Here is a 17,128-nt window from a genome sequence, read left to right as displayed (position 1 = left end):
TTGTTAACTAGTGTTACCCCAATAAATTCAATAAAAAAGAATATCTGTGGTAAAGAAAACCCATATTCCTTTTCCCCTTTGGCAGTTTGGTGATACATTATTTTTTTTTAATTTGGGCTTTGAAGATTTCTTTTCCAAGAATTCCTTATTAAAATGCAAAAAACCACAGAGGGATGTGGGTAGATGGGCCATGATTTAACCTTAGTTCTCTTTACATTAACCCATCATTCTTACTAAACACATTTTTCACATTCCAGCTTTTTCCATGCCTTTGCTCATGCTATTCTTCCAGAATGCAAAATAAACAAATTACAAATATAAAATCAACTTATAGTTTCACACAGTCTCTCATTTGATATCTAAATCCAAACCTACTCATTCTTTTAAAAATTATTTATTTTTTCCAATGGAGGAATGACAGGTTTTTATAGAAAATTTGAAAAAGGCAAGAAGATAGCAAGAAGAAAAAAAATCAACCATAGTCCTACCACCTAAAGAACAACTGTTTTGAAGTGTGGTCTTGCTTGTTCTTTAAACAAACCTTAGTTTAGGTTCCATTTCTGATGTGATGCCTTTCTTGAACTTCCTCCTCCAGACCTTCCCTACCATGCTTGTACTACTTTCTCTTGTACGAGTTAATTTGGTGCATATCTTGTGTTTCCAACTATATTCTTCAATCCTTGAAGGCTGAACCCCTGAGTTATACTTCTTAATTTACTCCAGAACACTTAGTATTCAGTTGGCCAAAAAGTCCATTTAGCTTTTCCTGTAAAATAAAAGACATATTTCTCATTTTCACTAATAACTTTATTGATTTGGGTATTTTTGGTATGTCAGCTATCTCCTTCATGGTATAATGTTGATTGTCCTCAATTAATGTCTTGATTTGATGGCTGGTCTCCAATTAGTCTACCTGACCATGAAGCATCATCCCGCAAAAAAACGGTACGTAACTTCGCAAATCACTTTTGGCACATTTGATCAGTCATAGCATCTTCTCCACACACTAGACAAGTCATTTTTTGCATTCAGTTATGTTTTTACTTTTTTTGAAATAATAAGGCATAATATATCAAAAATACTGTGTATTTTCTTCCATTTAAAATATTAAAATGGCAACAAAAAATCCACCAATTTTGGTAAGGTTTTTTTTTTAAGAATGCTGATATGATAGCTGTCACAATACAATCTAACAAAATCATCTGAAATGAAGTTAAAGAGTTAAAGTCAACTAAATGCTACTAGAGGCATCTTACAGAAAAACAAACAAACTTTTTGGCCAGCCCAATACTTTGAATCTGATATTTGTTGACTGATTTAACCTAAATGAATACAAACCATTTCAGAAAGGATATAAAAAAGGCCAAGTATCTAAGTCATGAAAGCTAAAGCTTTCAGGTCACCTGGTTTTGTGACTATTGCATTTCTGTTGCTGGAACTCTTAAAAGCCTATTGAACTAGTCTCTTTCCTCATGTCAAACTGAATAAGAAGCAGACTGATTAAGAGGCAGGATTTACTCAAAGATTCTCTATATAAGGCATAAAGGTGAGAGAGAGCATGAGTAAAGTGGGGGAGGGAGGGAGGAAAGGAGAGAGATAAAAGAGAAGAGGGAAGAGAAGAGAAAGGGAGAAAAGAGAAGGGTAGATAAAGTATATGGTCTAGTGCTCAATCCAGTATGTGATTTGCCTCCAGCACCGTATACAGGATCCCATCCACTTGTTCTGAGTCAAACCCGATCTCACGAAGCTCCAAGTGAGGGAGGACAGAAGTAAGGAGATAGCTGACGTGGATACGCAGCCTCGCAAGCTTTGCCAAAGCCCTGTATGATGGAGTGAGGGGGCAGGAGAAGAGATGACATGAAGTCATTAGCCAACAGAACAAAATGAAAGTCCTTAAAAATGGGCCTACAATTCTCAACAATTACGTTTCTATTAGCTAGCTACAAGGAAAAAAGAAAACACAATGCCACCAAGCACAGGGAGATTGGCTGCAGCTCTCTAAGAAGTATTCCTCAATCATTGGTGGCTTATGAATTGATTCACACTTCCTCCCTTATCTATGACCAGTAACTGGGGCCCTAAGAGATGCTTCCCATTAGCACTCACAAGCTGATAACTAAACCCTAGTAATTAACCTTTCTAGGTCATCTCCCTCTGGGGTCCTGTAGGAGACCTGAGCCTTCTGCAGCACTTCCAGGTGCATCTCTGTCTCCTTTAGTTTCTCTTTTAGTTCTTGCTTTTCTTCTTTGGTTCTTTCCAGCTCAGCTTTCAGAATCTGGAATTCAGCTTGGCGATAGCCCATGTGTTTCTTGCTCCAATACAAGCCTTCCGTTTCCTGTGTACTGTAGGTCACCAATTCATGTTGGACTTTCTTGAATTCAGAATGCCAGTGATTTCTCTCCTGTTCCAGCTCCTCCACCTGCATTCCAAGAAATATAAATTCAATGACTACAGTCTATGAAAGTGGCAAAAATTATCCCTAATATATTCCAAGTGGCAAAAATTGTCCCTAATATATTCACTCAGCTATTCCTCTACACATATTCCTTGACTTTGGATTTTTCTTATCCCAAAATATGGGAAGGAAGCCCATTAGGGTTCACCTAATTTGAAACATACCACAGAATGATTCAGTGACTTAATCTTGTTGAAAGGCTTTAGAACATGAAATCATCAGAATTCTAATTCTCTGGTCCCTTGGTTACAATGACCACTTACTCCTAGTGGTAAGGTGCTGCCCTAACCTTTTGCTGGAACAAATTCCTTTCAGCCAGAACACGTTCCAATTTTTCTGTGGTTCTTTTCAGTTCTTCTAGCTGTCTTTGGTTCTTCATCTTTGACATATGACAACTTCCACTCTCCTCATAGCCTCTTCCTTTATCCCTAGGGTCTACAGCAGGGATTACAGAAGAGGCCACAGAAGGATAAGGCACTGGGTTCCAGGATTCCACTGCTTTTCTTCTCTCCGCAAGCTCCTCTCGGTTAAAAGGGATCAGCTGAATGGGAGCTCCTGAATCTCGAACACCTTTTGCAACACCAACAACAGCTACGAAAAGTCCCTTGTTTACTTCTTCCTTATTTATATTTGTACTGCCTCTGTTAGATTCTTCTGCTACCAATCTTGGCATCTGATCTTCTAATTCTTCAGGGAGCAGGGACCCCTGGTGTTGTTCTTGAGCTCCTGAATACAGAACTGAACCCCCCCTACTTTGACTAGTATTCTTGTTTGCTTCTGGGTACTCTGGGGAAAGGTATGGTGGTGTGCTTCTCTCAGAACTGGATTTATCATGGCTGTTCTCCCCTTCTGGGTAAGTAACAGCTGCCTCTACCCTCCTGTAAGAGCCAGACATGGAATAATCTAGAGGAGGTGTTGTCATCTCATTCTGGAGTCTTCTTCGTTTCTCCATAGGTTCCTCACCAAGAATCCACTTGTATTTACTATAAGAAGAAGAGAAAATTAAATTTTAGCTGTCAAAATATAAACCACCTATAATCTTATCCTATACAGCCCCTCTTCAAATTTTCTATACTAAAACTGACTTTAGCTATTATCCATACCTCATTTCAAGTTAGGAATACAACTTTACCCCCAGACCCCTACTCTTTCACTTATGTAGTTGGCTGAGGCAGCAATTGGTCTTAAGGGAGAAAAGAAACCAAAAGGTACAAAGAGTCAGCATTTGGATATAACAGGACCAGGTTGACCTTGGTCAGAATTCTCAAAATAGGATTGAAATCAGCCTGACTTAGAAGTTTCAGAAATTCAAGTCAAGGAAGAAAAACAAAAAATATATACATACAAAATCCCCTAATAAAAAGCCTAGCAGAATATGTGGAGGAGAACTGAGTCAGCTCGTTAATTTTAAAGTGTCACCAAAACTTTCCAGTATCAAAGACACACACATTTTTTTATACTGTAGTGAACACCACACAATTATTTTACCAGTCAACTAGATTGTGGCTATTGCCCATTATTCACTTATAAAGATAATTAAAACACAGGGCCCTGGTCATAAACAAAGAAACTAAAACAGCCAATTCAAGTCATTTCCCGCTGTGGCAAAACAAAAACCAAACCAAAAAATATATATATCCCCTCTATTGGGATAAATAGGCACTCCATCAGTTTTTAAGGGAAATCCAGGATAATGACCTCAATCACTTCAGTTTCTGGCTGCTATATGCACAAAAGTTTGAAGGAACAAACAAAAACAACTGTCACCAGTTAAATCCATAGGCATTTTTTTTATCATGCAGTAGGATGGGACCCTCATTTTCATCGTTATAACTATTCTGCCATCTCTGCAGAAACCCAAGAAATTTCAAGGTAAAGATTGCCTTCCAAATTTTGTGAAAGTCTTTCTTCAATTTTAATATAAGCCTTTACAAATATAATTTTCCCTCTGAGCATTTCTTTAGCTTCATCCCATAAGTTTTAAAAATTATTTTATTGTTCAACTACAGTTGTCTGCATTCACCCTGCCCCACTCCTCCCACCCCAGCCATCCCCACTCCCTCACACCCCAGCCATCCCCACTCCCTCTCTTGCTAAAGAAGCATGAAAGTGGGACCATCCCACTTTCATAGCATGTAGTCATTGAATTTATATTTCTTGGAATGCAGGTGGAGGAGCTGGAACAGAAGAGAAATCACTGGCATTCTGAATTCAAGAAAGTCCAACATGAATTGGTGACCTACAGTACACAGGAAACGGAAGGCTTGTATTGGAGCAAGAAACACATGGGCTATCGCCAAGCTGAATTCCAGATTCTGAAAGCTGAGCTGGAAAGAACCAAAGAAGAAAAGCAAGAAGGGGGAAAGCCTCCTTTGGATTTGTTCATGTGTCCTTTATAGTTGTTCCTGAAAACTCTTCCCCTTGTTATGCCCTCCCACCTCCCCTCTGGTTACTGTCAGAATTTTTGGATATTTTGTTTTCATTTTGATCTTCTCAAGATATTTTAAAATTTCCCTTGTGTTTTCATCCTTTACTTACTTGTTATTTTGGAGTGTGTTGTTCAGTTTCTATATATTTGTGAATTTTCAAATTTTCTTCTGTCATTGATTTCTAATTTAATTCCATTACATTTGGTGAACATCCTTTGCATAATACCAATCAACTCTTTCAAATTTACATAGGCTTGTTTTATGGTATAACATATGCTCTATACTGGAAAATATTCCATGTGCACTTGAAAATAATATATATTTTACTACTTGAGGCTGAAGTATCCTGTATATGTCATCTTCATTTTCTGAAGATACTTTTACTGGATTTAAGATTCTTGGTTGAAATCAATAAATGTAATGTAGTATACCACACAAACAAAATGAAGGGTAAAAAATACATGATCATATCAATAGATGCAGAAAAAACATTTGATATAATCTAGTACCCATTTATGCTAAAAAACGTTCAGCTAAGTGGGAAGACAGGGGACATACCTACTGCCAGCATCATACTTAACAGGCAAAAACTACAAGTGTTTTCCTTAATATTGGGAACAAGACAGTAATGTCTGCTTTCACCCATCTTACTCAACAATGTACTGTAAGCCATAGCCACAGCAATAAGACAAGAATAAGAACTAAAGGGCATCCAAATTGGAAAGAAGTAAAACTGTCATTATTGACATGACATGATACTGTACATAGAGAACCCTAAATATTCTACCAAGTGTCTACTACTACTGATAAATGAATTCAGTAAAATAGCAGGATACAAAATTAATATCCAGAAATCAGTTGCACTTTTATATACCAATAATGGAACTATCAGAAAGGGAAATTAAGAAAACAATCCCAATCACAATTGCTTAAAAAATAATAAAATACCTGGGAATAAATCTAACCAAGGATATAAAAGACATATACTTGGAAAAGTATAACACACTGAAGAGAGAAATTGAAGAAGATACAAATAAGTGGAAGCACATGCCATGTTCATAAATAGGAAGAACTAACATCATTAAAATGTCCATACTACCCAAAGCAATCTATAGATTCAATACAATTCCTATCAAGATTCCAATGATGTATTTCACAAGACTAGAACAAATATTTCAAAAATCTTTATGGAACCAAAAAAGTCTCCAATTAGTAACAGCAATTTTGAGAAAGAAGAAAAAATTGGAGGAATCACTCTATCTAGTATCAAACTATACTATAAGCCATAGTAATCAAAACACCATGGTACTGGCATAAAAACAGACATACAGTTCAATGGTCAGAATAGAGAGCCCAGAAATAAACCCATGCCTTTATAGTCAATTAATATTTGACAGAGAAAACAAGCACATACAATGGGATAAAGATAGTTTATTCAATAAATGGTGTTGAGAAAATTGGACAGTGCATGCATGGAAAAAAAAAACTAAACCACCTTCCTCCACCACACACAAGAATAAACTCAAAATGGATTAAAGACTTAAATATCAGATTGAAAACCATAAAAATCCTGGAAGAAAACAGAGGCAGTAAATCTTGGGCATTGCTTGTAGCAATATTTTTTTTCTGATATATCTCCTTGGGCAAGGGAAACAAAAGAAAAAATAAATGAGACTACATTAAACTAAACTTTTTGCACAGCAAAAGAAAACATCAACAAAATAAAAAGACAACCCATGGAATGGGAGAACATATTCGCCAATATACCTGTAAAGTGGTTAATATCCAAAATTTATAAAGTACTTACAAAACTCAACACTCCAAAAATAAACAATCCAATTAAAAACGGGCAAAGGGCCTGAACAGACACTTCTCCAAAGAGGGCATACAGATGGCCAACAGACATTGGAAAAGGTGCTCAATGTCACTAATCATCAGAGAAATGGAAAGTAAAACCACAATGAGCCATCACCTGACACATCAGAATGACTATCATCAATAAATCAACAAACAAGTTGTGGTGAGAATGTGGAGAAAGGGGAACCATTTTTGCTGTTGGTGGGAATGCAGACTGGTACAGCCACTGTGGAAAAAAGTATTGAGTTACTCCAAAAAATTAAAAATGAACTGGCTTATGAGTTCAATCTACTTCTGGGAATTTGAAGAAATCTGAAACACTAATTTGAAGGGATACAAGCAGCCCTATATTCATTGCAGTATTATTTACAATATCCAAGATTTGGAAGCAGCCCCACTATCCATCAGTAGATGAGTGCATAAAATAACTATGGAACATTTACACAATGTACTACTACTTGGTTATGAAAAAGAAGAAAATTTTACCTTTGTGACAGCATGGATGGACCTGGAAAACGTTATGTTAAGTGATATAAGCCAGTCAGAGAAAGACAAATACCATACGATTTCACTCATATGCAGAATCTAATGAAACAAACTGAACTAATAAATAAGCAAAATAGAGGCAGACTTATAGATGGAGAACAGGCTGAGAGTTCTGGTGGGGTAGTTAGGGGGTGAAGTGGTCAAGCAAAAAAGAAAAAGGACTCATGGACAAGGACAGCAGTATGGTGATTGCAAGGGGTGAAGAGGGGCATAAAGGAGATAAATGGTAATAGAAATAATATAATAAAACATAAAAATAAATAAAAATTAATAAAAAAGACTCTTGGTTGATAATCTTTCTTTCAGTACTTTGAATGTCATCTTACTGCCTTCTGGTCCCATTGCTTCTGATGAGAAGTGTGGTGTTATCCTTAGTAGGATTCTCTTGTATATGATGAGTATTTGTTTTTCTCTCTGCTTTTAAGACTTTCTCTTTGCCTTCAGCCTTCATTATATTCACTATGATGACATATCTGGCTGTGAATTTCTTTGTAAGCCCTGTTTTAAGTGTTTGAGCTTATTGAATGTGTAGATTGTTTTTAAATCAAATTTGGGATTGTTCTGCCATTATTTCTTTGAATCTTTTTCTACTCCTTTCCCTCTTTTCTTCTCCTTTTTGTATTCCTAATTTGTATATGTTGGAGCACTTGGTGATGTCCCACATCTGTTTGAGATTCTGTCCATTTTTTCATTCTTTTTTCTTTTTTTAAAAAAACTTTTAAAGTCTTTATTTATTTTATTTTTAGAGAGAATTGAAGAGAGGACGAAAGAGAGGAAGAGAAACATCAATGTGTGGTTGCCTCTTGTATGCCCCCAACTGGGGGCATGGCCCACAACTCAGGCACGTGCCCTGACTGGGAGTCGAAACAGTGAGCCTTCAGTTCACGGCCGGCGCTCAATCCACTGAGCCACACCAGCCAGGGCTCTCCATTCTTAACATAATCTATAATTGCTATATCTTCAAGTTTGCTGATTCATCTTTCAGTTAAGTTTAATATGCTGTTGAGTCCTTTTAGTAAAGTTTTCATTTTGGTTATTGTAATTTTCTCCTCCATAATTCCATTTAGTTCTTCAAAAAATAACTTCTGTCTTTTTATTGATATTATCCACTTGATGAGACATGATCTCCTTTCATTCTTTGAACATATGTATAATGCTGCTTTGAAGTCTTTGCCTGCTAAATGCAACATCAGGGTCTCTTCAAGAGCAGTTTCCATTGTCTGCTTTTTTTTTATCCCTATGTACAGGTCACATTTTTCTGTTTCTTTACATGTCTCACGATTTTTTGTTTACAACTAGATATTTTAGATAATATAGTATAGCAACTCTGGACATTGATTCCACTTCCCTAAATGGTTATTTGCTTGTTTATTTTATTTACTGACTTGGTCGAACTGAATCCATGAAATCTATTTCTCCTGCAGTATCCTGCTCAGATTTCTTCTTGATTTTTTATTTTGTACCTGGAAACCTAGGAATCACCCCTGGGTCAGCATAGGCCACTTACTGGTTAAAGGTTTAGCCTAATCTCTGTTAGCTAGTTAGAGTTTCACCCTTATCACTGTGTGTGTGGCTTAGAGGCTACTACTGCAGTTACAGAAATGTATGTTTCTACCCCACATTCAGCCATGTAGTAGTAGTTTGGCTTTTTCCTCTGCAATCACTGCTGAGAAGGTACAGCTTTGAGCATGCACCCAGTTTTCCAGACTACCAAGGGTATGTGTAATTTTATTTTTAGCCTGGCTTGCCAGGAGTTGCCCCTGGGTTAGAATACCTTACTGTTCAGCTGGTGGTTGTTTAGAGGTTGTGCTTAAGGCCCTACTGCCACTGAGGCTCTGGTTCTTTGTTGTTTGATTTGTGTGAGGTTTGGGGACTGCTTTCAAGTCCACTATATTCCCCAGTCTGAGAGAGTGTAGCCTTGTGCTTATGCATGGCCTTCCTAACCCCCAGGGTTGACTATGACCAAGAGAGCTCTTCTTGACTATATTATTTCCTTCATTCTCTCTATTACCAACCATCTGATTACTTGGCTATTTTGCTCGTTGTAACTTGTATTGTGGAGCTATGAGTGCTCCCTTAATTGTTCCCCACCAAGATTTCCCTTATTCTTTTTTTAAAGATTTAATTTATTTATCTTTAGAGGGTAAGGGAAGGAGAGAGGGAGAGAAATATCAATGTATGTCTGCCTCTTGTGTGCCCCCTGCTGGGAACTTGCCTGCAACCCAGGCATGTGCCCTGGCTGGGAATTGAACCGTGGTTGTTTGGTTCACAGGCCCATGTTCAACCCACCGAGCTACATCAGCCAAGGCAGATTTCCCTTATTCTTGACAATGCCCTTAGGAATGGAATTCTCCATGATCTGTTACACATAAAGTTAGTTCTTTCAGGTAGAGCTAAGGAGCTCATCTTTAAGGCCTGCCTCTCACCCTAAGGAAGAGGTAGGGTCAAGAAAATTGGCCCACTTCTCTAAGAGTAAAAACTTTAAAAAAATTTATTGATTTTAATGAGATAGGGGAAGGAAAAAAGGAAGGAGAGAGAGAAACATCAATTTGTTGTTCCACTTACTCATTGGTTGATTCTTGTATGTGCCCTCACCAGGAATGAAACCCTCAACCTTGGTGTAACGGGATGACTCTAACCAACTGTGCTACCTGGCCAGGGCAAGAGTGAAACCTTGTTTTATGAATAGATGCTTGGATGTTTTTTGGTGGTTTGCTACTTCTGGCATGAACCTATGGCATTCAAACAAGCTGGGGCTAGAGCAAAAGGACTCCAGTATTCTCACCATGCCTTCTCTAAGTGAGTGCTTTCACCCTGGCTTGGGGCTGGATAGGGGGAAAGAGAAAGTTGGCTTAGGAGAAGAGAGACCCAGTCTTCTTGAGTCTGTCTGGAATAGAGATTCTACAAGATGAAACTGGGGGATATAATAAATGTTAGAGGCTTGCCCCTCCTGAACGAAACCATAAATGTAAACTAGGAACTAGAAGAAGAAGGAAGCCCAACTTCTTGATCACACCTACCTGGATTAGAGGTCCCTGAGTGTTTTTCATAAAATACAGTTTGGAGAAGGATAAGAGTGGGCTAAATGCCAAAGACTCTTACTGTTCTTTCTGAGATTTAATAAATGTTTCTTCATTTTCTGAATGCCCCTAGCACAATTTCCAAGAACTCAGAATAATTAGTTTGTTTTGGTTTAATACTTTTTCCAGTTAAATGGTTATTTGTTGGTAAAGGTGTGTATTACACTCCTCACTTCTCCATTCAGGAAATCTCTCTCAAAGAATATATTTTAAAATGTTAATACTGGCCCCCGAATCAACTTATTCATTAGAAAAATTGTTCTTTTATTTATACCTCATATTTCTTGTTTCAAATATTCCTTTAAACACACTAGAATGGCTCTGCTTTTCTTCCACCATTACAATATAATTTTGGATTTTTTTTGGTTATACTCTTAAACATGAACTAACTAAACTTTTATATATAACTCACTCAAGTCTCTCTAAATATCTAAATAAATTACAACCACCAATTCTCTCCTTTGTTCATATGTTTATGTCTACTTTAGACCTTAGTTTGTACTACTTATATGAAACCTAGCATATATTGGGGATATTTACATATAAAACTTTGACTACCATAAGCTCCTTTACTTTGAGTCCATCACTGTCTTAGAATGCTCTTTCATACAGTCATTAGTCAAATATACATAGAATGGTTTCCTTTAAAAGAAATAAGTTGTTTTCCCCTAAATGGTTATGCCTATTTCATACTGATTGAATCTATTATCTATTGCAAGTGCTCCTGTGTCCTTGTTAGATTTATGAGACTCATATAACTATTTCCAATAACACCTCAGGAGGCCTTATTAGGTCATATAACTTACCGTACTAGAAATTTTAAAACCTTTCTTGGATAGTATAGGCTTTATCTAGAGTTATAGAGTTGTACTACATGACCCCAAGCCCCTTTTATCACCTTAGGGTTTTATAATAACAAATGAAACCTTTGTAACTCTTGACTAAATTGATAATTACATTAACATTGTTTTATTAGAAAACCCTGTGTAGTTCACTGAACTCTTGAGCACTTTCATTTTCCCTTCTAATCACTATGAATCCTTCTATATATGTAGTTTGAAATGACATAATCATTATTTACTGACCTTACATAAAACATATGACATCAGTAGCAACATCAATGAGTAGGTATTTATTTCTCTTGAGAGAAAATTATTCTCAAATTCAAACTACAAATGCAGAGTCAAAGTACTTTACCTGTCCTCTATAGATAAACCCAACTCTTGGCACAGCAGTTCCACAAAGACTCATATAGAAATTGGGGAATAAAAATGGAATTTCCTTTTGACCTGGCAATTCCACTGCTGAGATTATACCCTAAGAATCCTGAAACACCAATTCAAAAGAACCTTTGCACCCCGATGTTCATAGCAGTGCTATTTACAATGGCAAAGTGCTGGAAACAGCCTAAATGCCCATCAGTAAATTAATGGATCAAAAAACTATGTTACATTTATACAATGGAATACTATACAGCAGAAAGAAAGAAGAAACTCCTACCTTTCGCAACAGCTCAGATGGAACTGGAGACTATTATGCTAAGTGAAATAAGCCAGTTGGTGAAAGACAAATACCGTATGATCTCATTTATAAGAGGAATCTAATGAACAAGATAAATTGAGAAAAACAGAACCAGAGACCTGGAAACAGGGAACAGACTGAGAGCTGCGAGAGGAAAGGGGGAGGAGGGAATCTTGGATAGAAGGGGAAGGGATTAGTCAAAGAACATACATGAAAGACCCATGGGCATGGACAACCATATGGGGATTGACTATGGATATGGGGGTAGACTAGGTGGGAAGAGTGAAGGGGAAAAATGGGACAACTGTAATAGAATAAGCAAGAATTAAAAATAAATACATAATATTTTTAAAAACTGCCAAAAAAGAAAGAAATCTCAATAAAGACTGATAAAGTATGCTACCCAATGGATGTATTGATATACTGCACTCATAAAATACACACATGCATAGGTTAGCATTTTTAATCTCCTTCAGGTTACCAAAAGTTAGTATAGAGTAATGAAAGAAACACTGATGAAAAAGAAAAATTGGTCACATAGGGGAAAGTATAGCCTTCAAGAGCAAAGATACCTTGGTACTGCATGGCAATTCTGACACATGACCATCTCAAGAAGACTAAGGTAGAAAAGTAATAATGTGCTTCAAAAACATATAGGACTAAGGAGGTGGGAATGGGTAGGGCAAAGGAGAGTAATAGGGGGGATAATACGGACAACTGTAACTGAACAACAATAAAAAAACACACAGCACTTTACTATACTACCTTCCCAACTTACAATGGGAGCTGGAAAATTATAGATGGGAACAGAAAAGAATTACATTCAAGCCCCCAATACTGACTAGACTATATTTCTTACTCCCTTACTATATAGTTAAATCTTAGAAATTGTTCTTTCAACATGACTAAAATTCAATCATTAGTTATTGAGTATCTCTAAATATTTTCATATAATTTTTCATTTAATTCCTTTAGAGCTTAATTAGTTTTGCTCCTAATGGTTTACTTCCTCTTGGGACTTTTTTTTATGTTCAGGGGTGTCATAGGGTTCTTCCAATATCTACAGGGTTTAATTTGGAAGAATCACTGAATGGGAAATTTGTACACATGTAGAAATGTTTGTCTAGATGAGGAGCCAAAAAGACCCACTCAAGAAGGAAGAAACAAGGAAAAATATTAGTAACATTGGGGAAAAAACAGGAGTCCTTTTTACCATATTATGTATTCCATTGCATCTATCCTTAGTTAAGATATCCAAAGTGAAGAGAGTCAATTGAAAATTCACAACTCACTATGTAATAGTCACAGTATTGATGACTGTATAAGTTTCTATTATTAGAAAACAGCTCTACCTGCCCTAAGGCTTAGTTCGCAAGAAGTGAGAAGCATAACAGAGAGGAGAAACCAAGTCCTATTCAGGAGTCCTGAGCTCCATCCAGTCTCATGTCATTATAGGAGCAGTTATATCTTTCAATGCTTCAAATATTCCTGACATTTAAGAAAAAGAAAAGACCACCCTGGCTAGTGTGGCTTAGTGGATTGAGTGTTGCCTGTGGAAGGAGAGGTCATCAGTTAGGTTCCTGGTCAGGGCCCATGCCTGGGTTGCAGGCCAAGTTCCTGACTGGGGGCATACAAGAAGCAACCAACTGATGTTTCTCTCCCTCTCTCTCTCTCTCTTCCTACCCCTCTCTCTAAAAATAATTAAATAAAATCTTAAAAAAAGAAAAGGTATGTGCTTTCCTGTTACAAAGACTAACAAAATAATATTGATGAGGAACTAGAAGACAAACAAGTAAACCTGAAAAATAGAGTTATATTAATAATTTACTCCAGTAAACAATGAATTAAAAAGCTATTTAAAGACATGAACTTTTTTAAAATATGTATTTTATTGATTACGCTATTATAGCTCTCATTTTTCTCCCCTTTATTCCCCTCTGCCCTGCACCCCACCCACCCCACTTATTCATGCCCATAGGTCGTACATATAAGTTCTTTGGCTTCTCCATTTCCTATACTATTCTTAACCTCTCCTGTCTATTTTGTACCTACCAGTTATGCTTCTTATTCTTTGTATCTTTTCCCTCATTCTCCCCACTCTGCCTCCCCACTGATAATCCTCCATGTAATCTCCATTTCTGTTCCTATTCTAGTTGTTTGCTTAGTTTACTTTTGTTTTTGTTTTTGTTTTAGGAGTGGTTAATAATTGTGAGTTTGCTGTCATTTACTGTACAAGTTTTTTATCTTCTTCTTAGATAACTCCCTTTAACATTTCATGCAATAAGGGCTTGGTGATAATGAACTCCTTTAACTTGACCTTATCTAGGAAGCACTTCATCTGCCCTTCCATTCTAAATGATAGCTTTGCTGGATAGAGTAACCTCGGATGTAGGTCCTTGCCTGTCATGACTTCAAATACTTCTTTCCAGCTCCTTCTTGCCTATAAGGTTTCTTTTGAGAAATCAGCTGATAGTCTTATGGGGACTCCTTTGTAGGTAACTCTCTCCTTTTCTCTTGCTGATTTTAAGATTCTCTCCTCTTTAATCCTGGCAAATGTAATTACGATGTGCCTTGGTGTGTGCTTCCTTGGGTCCAACTTTTTGGGGACTTTCTGAGCTTCCTGGACTTCCTGGAAGTCTATTTCCTTTGTCAGATTGGGGAAGTTCTCCTGCATTATTTTTTCAAATGAGATTTCAATTTCTTAGTCTTCCTATTCTCGTTCTGGCACCCCTATGATTTGGATGTTGGAATGTTTAAAGTTGTCCTAGAGGTTCCTAAGCCTCTTCTCATTTTTTTGAATTCTTGTTTCTTCATTCCATTCTGGTTGAATGTATTTCTTCCTTCTGCTCCAAATCTATGATTTGAGTCCCAGTTTCCTTCCCTCTACTGTTGGTCCTCTTTTATTTTTCTTTATTTCACTTTTTCCTCTATTTTGTGACCATAATTAATCATTTCTGTGAGCATCCTGATCACAAGTGTTTTGAACTCTGCATCTGATAGGTTAGCTATCTCTTCATCACTTAATTCTATTTTTGGAGCTTTGATCTGTTCTTTCATTTGGGCCATATTTTTTATCTTGGCATGTCTGTTACGTTGTAAGGGGCAGAACCTTAGGTATTCACCAGGGTGGGGAAACCCACATTGCTGTTTTGTAGTGCTGTATGTGGGGGAGGGGTCCAAGCAGGAACAATGCCACTTGCTCAGCTCACCAGCTTTCAGTTACTTCCCCTGTTACCCATAAGTAAATTGAGCCCTTCTGGTGCTAATTCCAAGGTGGGTGGGTTTGTGTATGTTCTAGTACCCTGTGGGTCTCTCCAACGAATTCTTCCATGAGGCTTGGAATTTCTCCCACCACTACAATCCCTGCAAATTTTTACAGTCAGAGGCTTTGAGGTTTTATTTAATCATGCTGGAACCTACGTTGGGCTGTCTGTCTCACTCAACAGTTGTTACTACTGGTTTATCTGCTACAGCCTCTCTGCTCTAGCTGCCCATCTCTGCCCCTCATATCAGTCTGAATGAATGTTTCTTCTTTAACTCCTTGGCTATCAGACTTCCATAGAGTTTGATTTTCTGGCAATTCTGGTTATTTGTTGTCAAATATGTTGTTACCCTTATTTTGGTTGTGCAAGGAGTCAAAGTGTATTTACCTATGCCTCCATCTTGGCATAGTCCTAAATGCATAAACTTGTAATGGTTATTTTTATATGTGAACAAAATGTGCTAGACCTGTGGAGACCCACAGGACTTCAATATTCCTACACTTAAGAAAAAAAAAACAATGCTTATTTACATAACTTTAGTTTACATTTGAATAGTACATTATGCTTTTCAAAGAGTGTTCATGTCTATTATTTCATTTACACAATCCCCTACATGATGTGAATATATAATACATAAAAAAGCATTTACCAAATGATCACCCCCAAAAAGTAAATTAAAATGATATACAGATTTGAAATAGCAGTTATAGTGTTGAATAATTGGGGGTCCATGCAACACAGAATTCTATCAACCCAAAATAATATTTATCCTTCTGAATTTCATGCTATGCCTTAGTAAAAACATAAACATGATAACCATACCAATTTACTTTACAGGAAAACAAGCCCTGAGGCTTACTATCGAAGAGAGACTATGTTTCTTACCCACCTGGGAAACTGAAAAACACTGGAATCCAGAGGTTTAAGTTGAAAAACAGGTGTTTTATTTTCTTCTCCAACAGATGGAAGCTGGCTAGGGCTATCAATTTCCTCATATCCAATTGTTTTATTATTTAATTCATCCATATCTTGAATAGTAGGGATATTGAGTGGGTTAGTGAATACCTAGTAAAGAAAAATATAATGTATAAAAATCCCAATTCAAACTAAATACCAAAGGATGAGTTATCCTTCTGATGCTAGGAAAGAACACTTGGCCAAATAATTAGAAACTGTTTCATACACAGAACAATTAGCACACAGTAATGTATACTAGAAAAGTGAACCCAGGCACATTCAATTATAACCTTATCACTTGGAAGCCAACATACCTTCCCAACTCACTTATTGGCTCCTAGAGTCATCCCACCCACAACATAAACCCAGGCCCCATCGTCAGTGTCTAATTCTCTCTTGTGATCCAGTTTAAGGCTGGATTTTCACTCTTCTTAGATCTGTGACAAGGGTACGGATGGAAGGAAGAAGCATTGTAGCATGTGTTGGTGCAGGTTTGGAAAAACGCATGCAAGACATTAACACTTATTCATAGTGCACACACAGAGAGACATGCATCTGAGATCTTGTGGGAGAGCCAGCTTATAAAAACAGTATGAATGATGAAGATGAGGAATATAAAGGATAGGCAAACTGAATGAGGACAGAGCAGTACCAGGACATCTTCCAATCTCTAGATCAGACTATTAAACCAAGACAGTAGGGCATAAAACCTGAATATTCATATACCTGGGTCTCAGTAGACTGTCAAAAGAAGAATTACTATTAAATTGCCTCTATCCTCACCAGTCTGACCTAACCTGATTGAGTGGGTGGAAGGTGAATCTAACATGCGACTAGCAGATATCTCAGAGAAAGAGGATTAACAGTAAAATCATGCAGAAAGGTAAGGTTGTCGGGGAGAGAGATATGGGTGCTATGGTGGCTGTCAGGAAAGAAGTGTCCCTGAAAGGACGGCCAACCTTATTGCACCCTTCAGCGTCCGGAGCTGGGCAACCATGTCCGAGAGACAGTGCTCCTGAA

The 17,128-nt window shown here is 37.2% G+C and overlaps 1 protein-coding gene across 5 annotated transcripts in view; it reads right to left on the bottom strand.

The window, feature by feature from the left end:
- Positions 1 to 1,127: 1,127 nt before the first annotated feature.
- The window catches only part of MORC4 (MORC family CW-type zinc finger 4), a 78,954-nt gene continuing 62,953 nt past the window's right edge, over positions 1,128 to 17,128 (bottom strand). For 3 of the 5 annotated variants that reach the window (XM_037067671.1, XM_037067673.1, XM_037067676.1), the window contains 4 exons: positions 16,041 to 16,216; positions 2,745 to 3,438; positions 2,136 to 2,419; positions 1,128 to 1,820 (listed from right to left, as the gene is read on the bottom strand). In XM_037067671.1, the coding sequence (XP_036923566.1) occupies positions 1,667 to 1,820; positions 2,136 to 2,419; positions 2,745 to 3,438; positions 16,041 to 16,216 (1,308 nt within the window). In that variant the 3' untranslated portion in view covers positions 1,128 to 1,666. The remainder of the gene's footprint in view (positions 1,821 to 2,135; positions 2,420 to 2,744; positions 3,439 to 16,040; positions 16,217 to 17,128) is intronic. The other 2 variants (XM_037067674.1, XM_037067675.1) reach the window with 1 other exon arrangement.

This window comes from Sturnira hondurensis, unplaced genomic scaffold, assembly GCF_014824575.4.
Source record: "Sturnira hondurensis isolate 20B ecotype Veracruz unplaced genomic scaffold, ASM1482457v3 Scaffold0017394, whole genome shotgun sequence".
Taxonomy (NCBI): Eukaryota; Metazoa; Chordata; class Mammalia; order Chiroptera; family Phyllostomidae; genus Sturnira; species Sturnira hondurensis.
The sequence above is the reverse complement of the archived record's forward strand: the minus strand, read 5'-3'. Positions and strand labels throughout refer to the sequence as shown.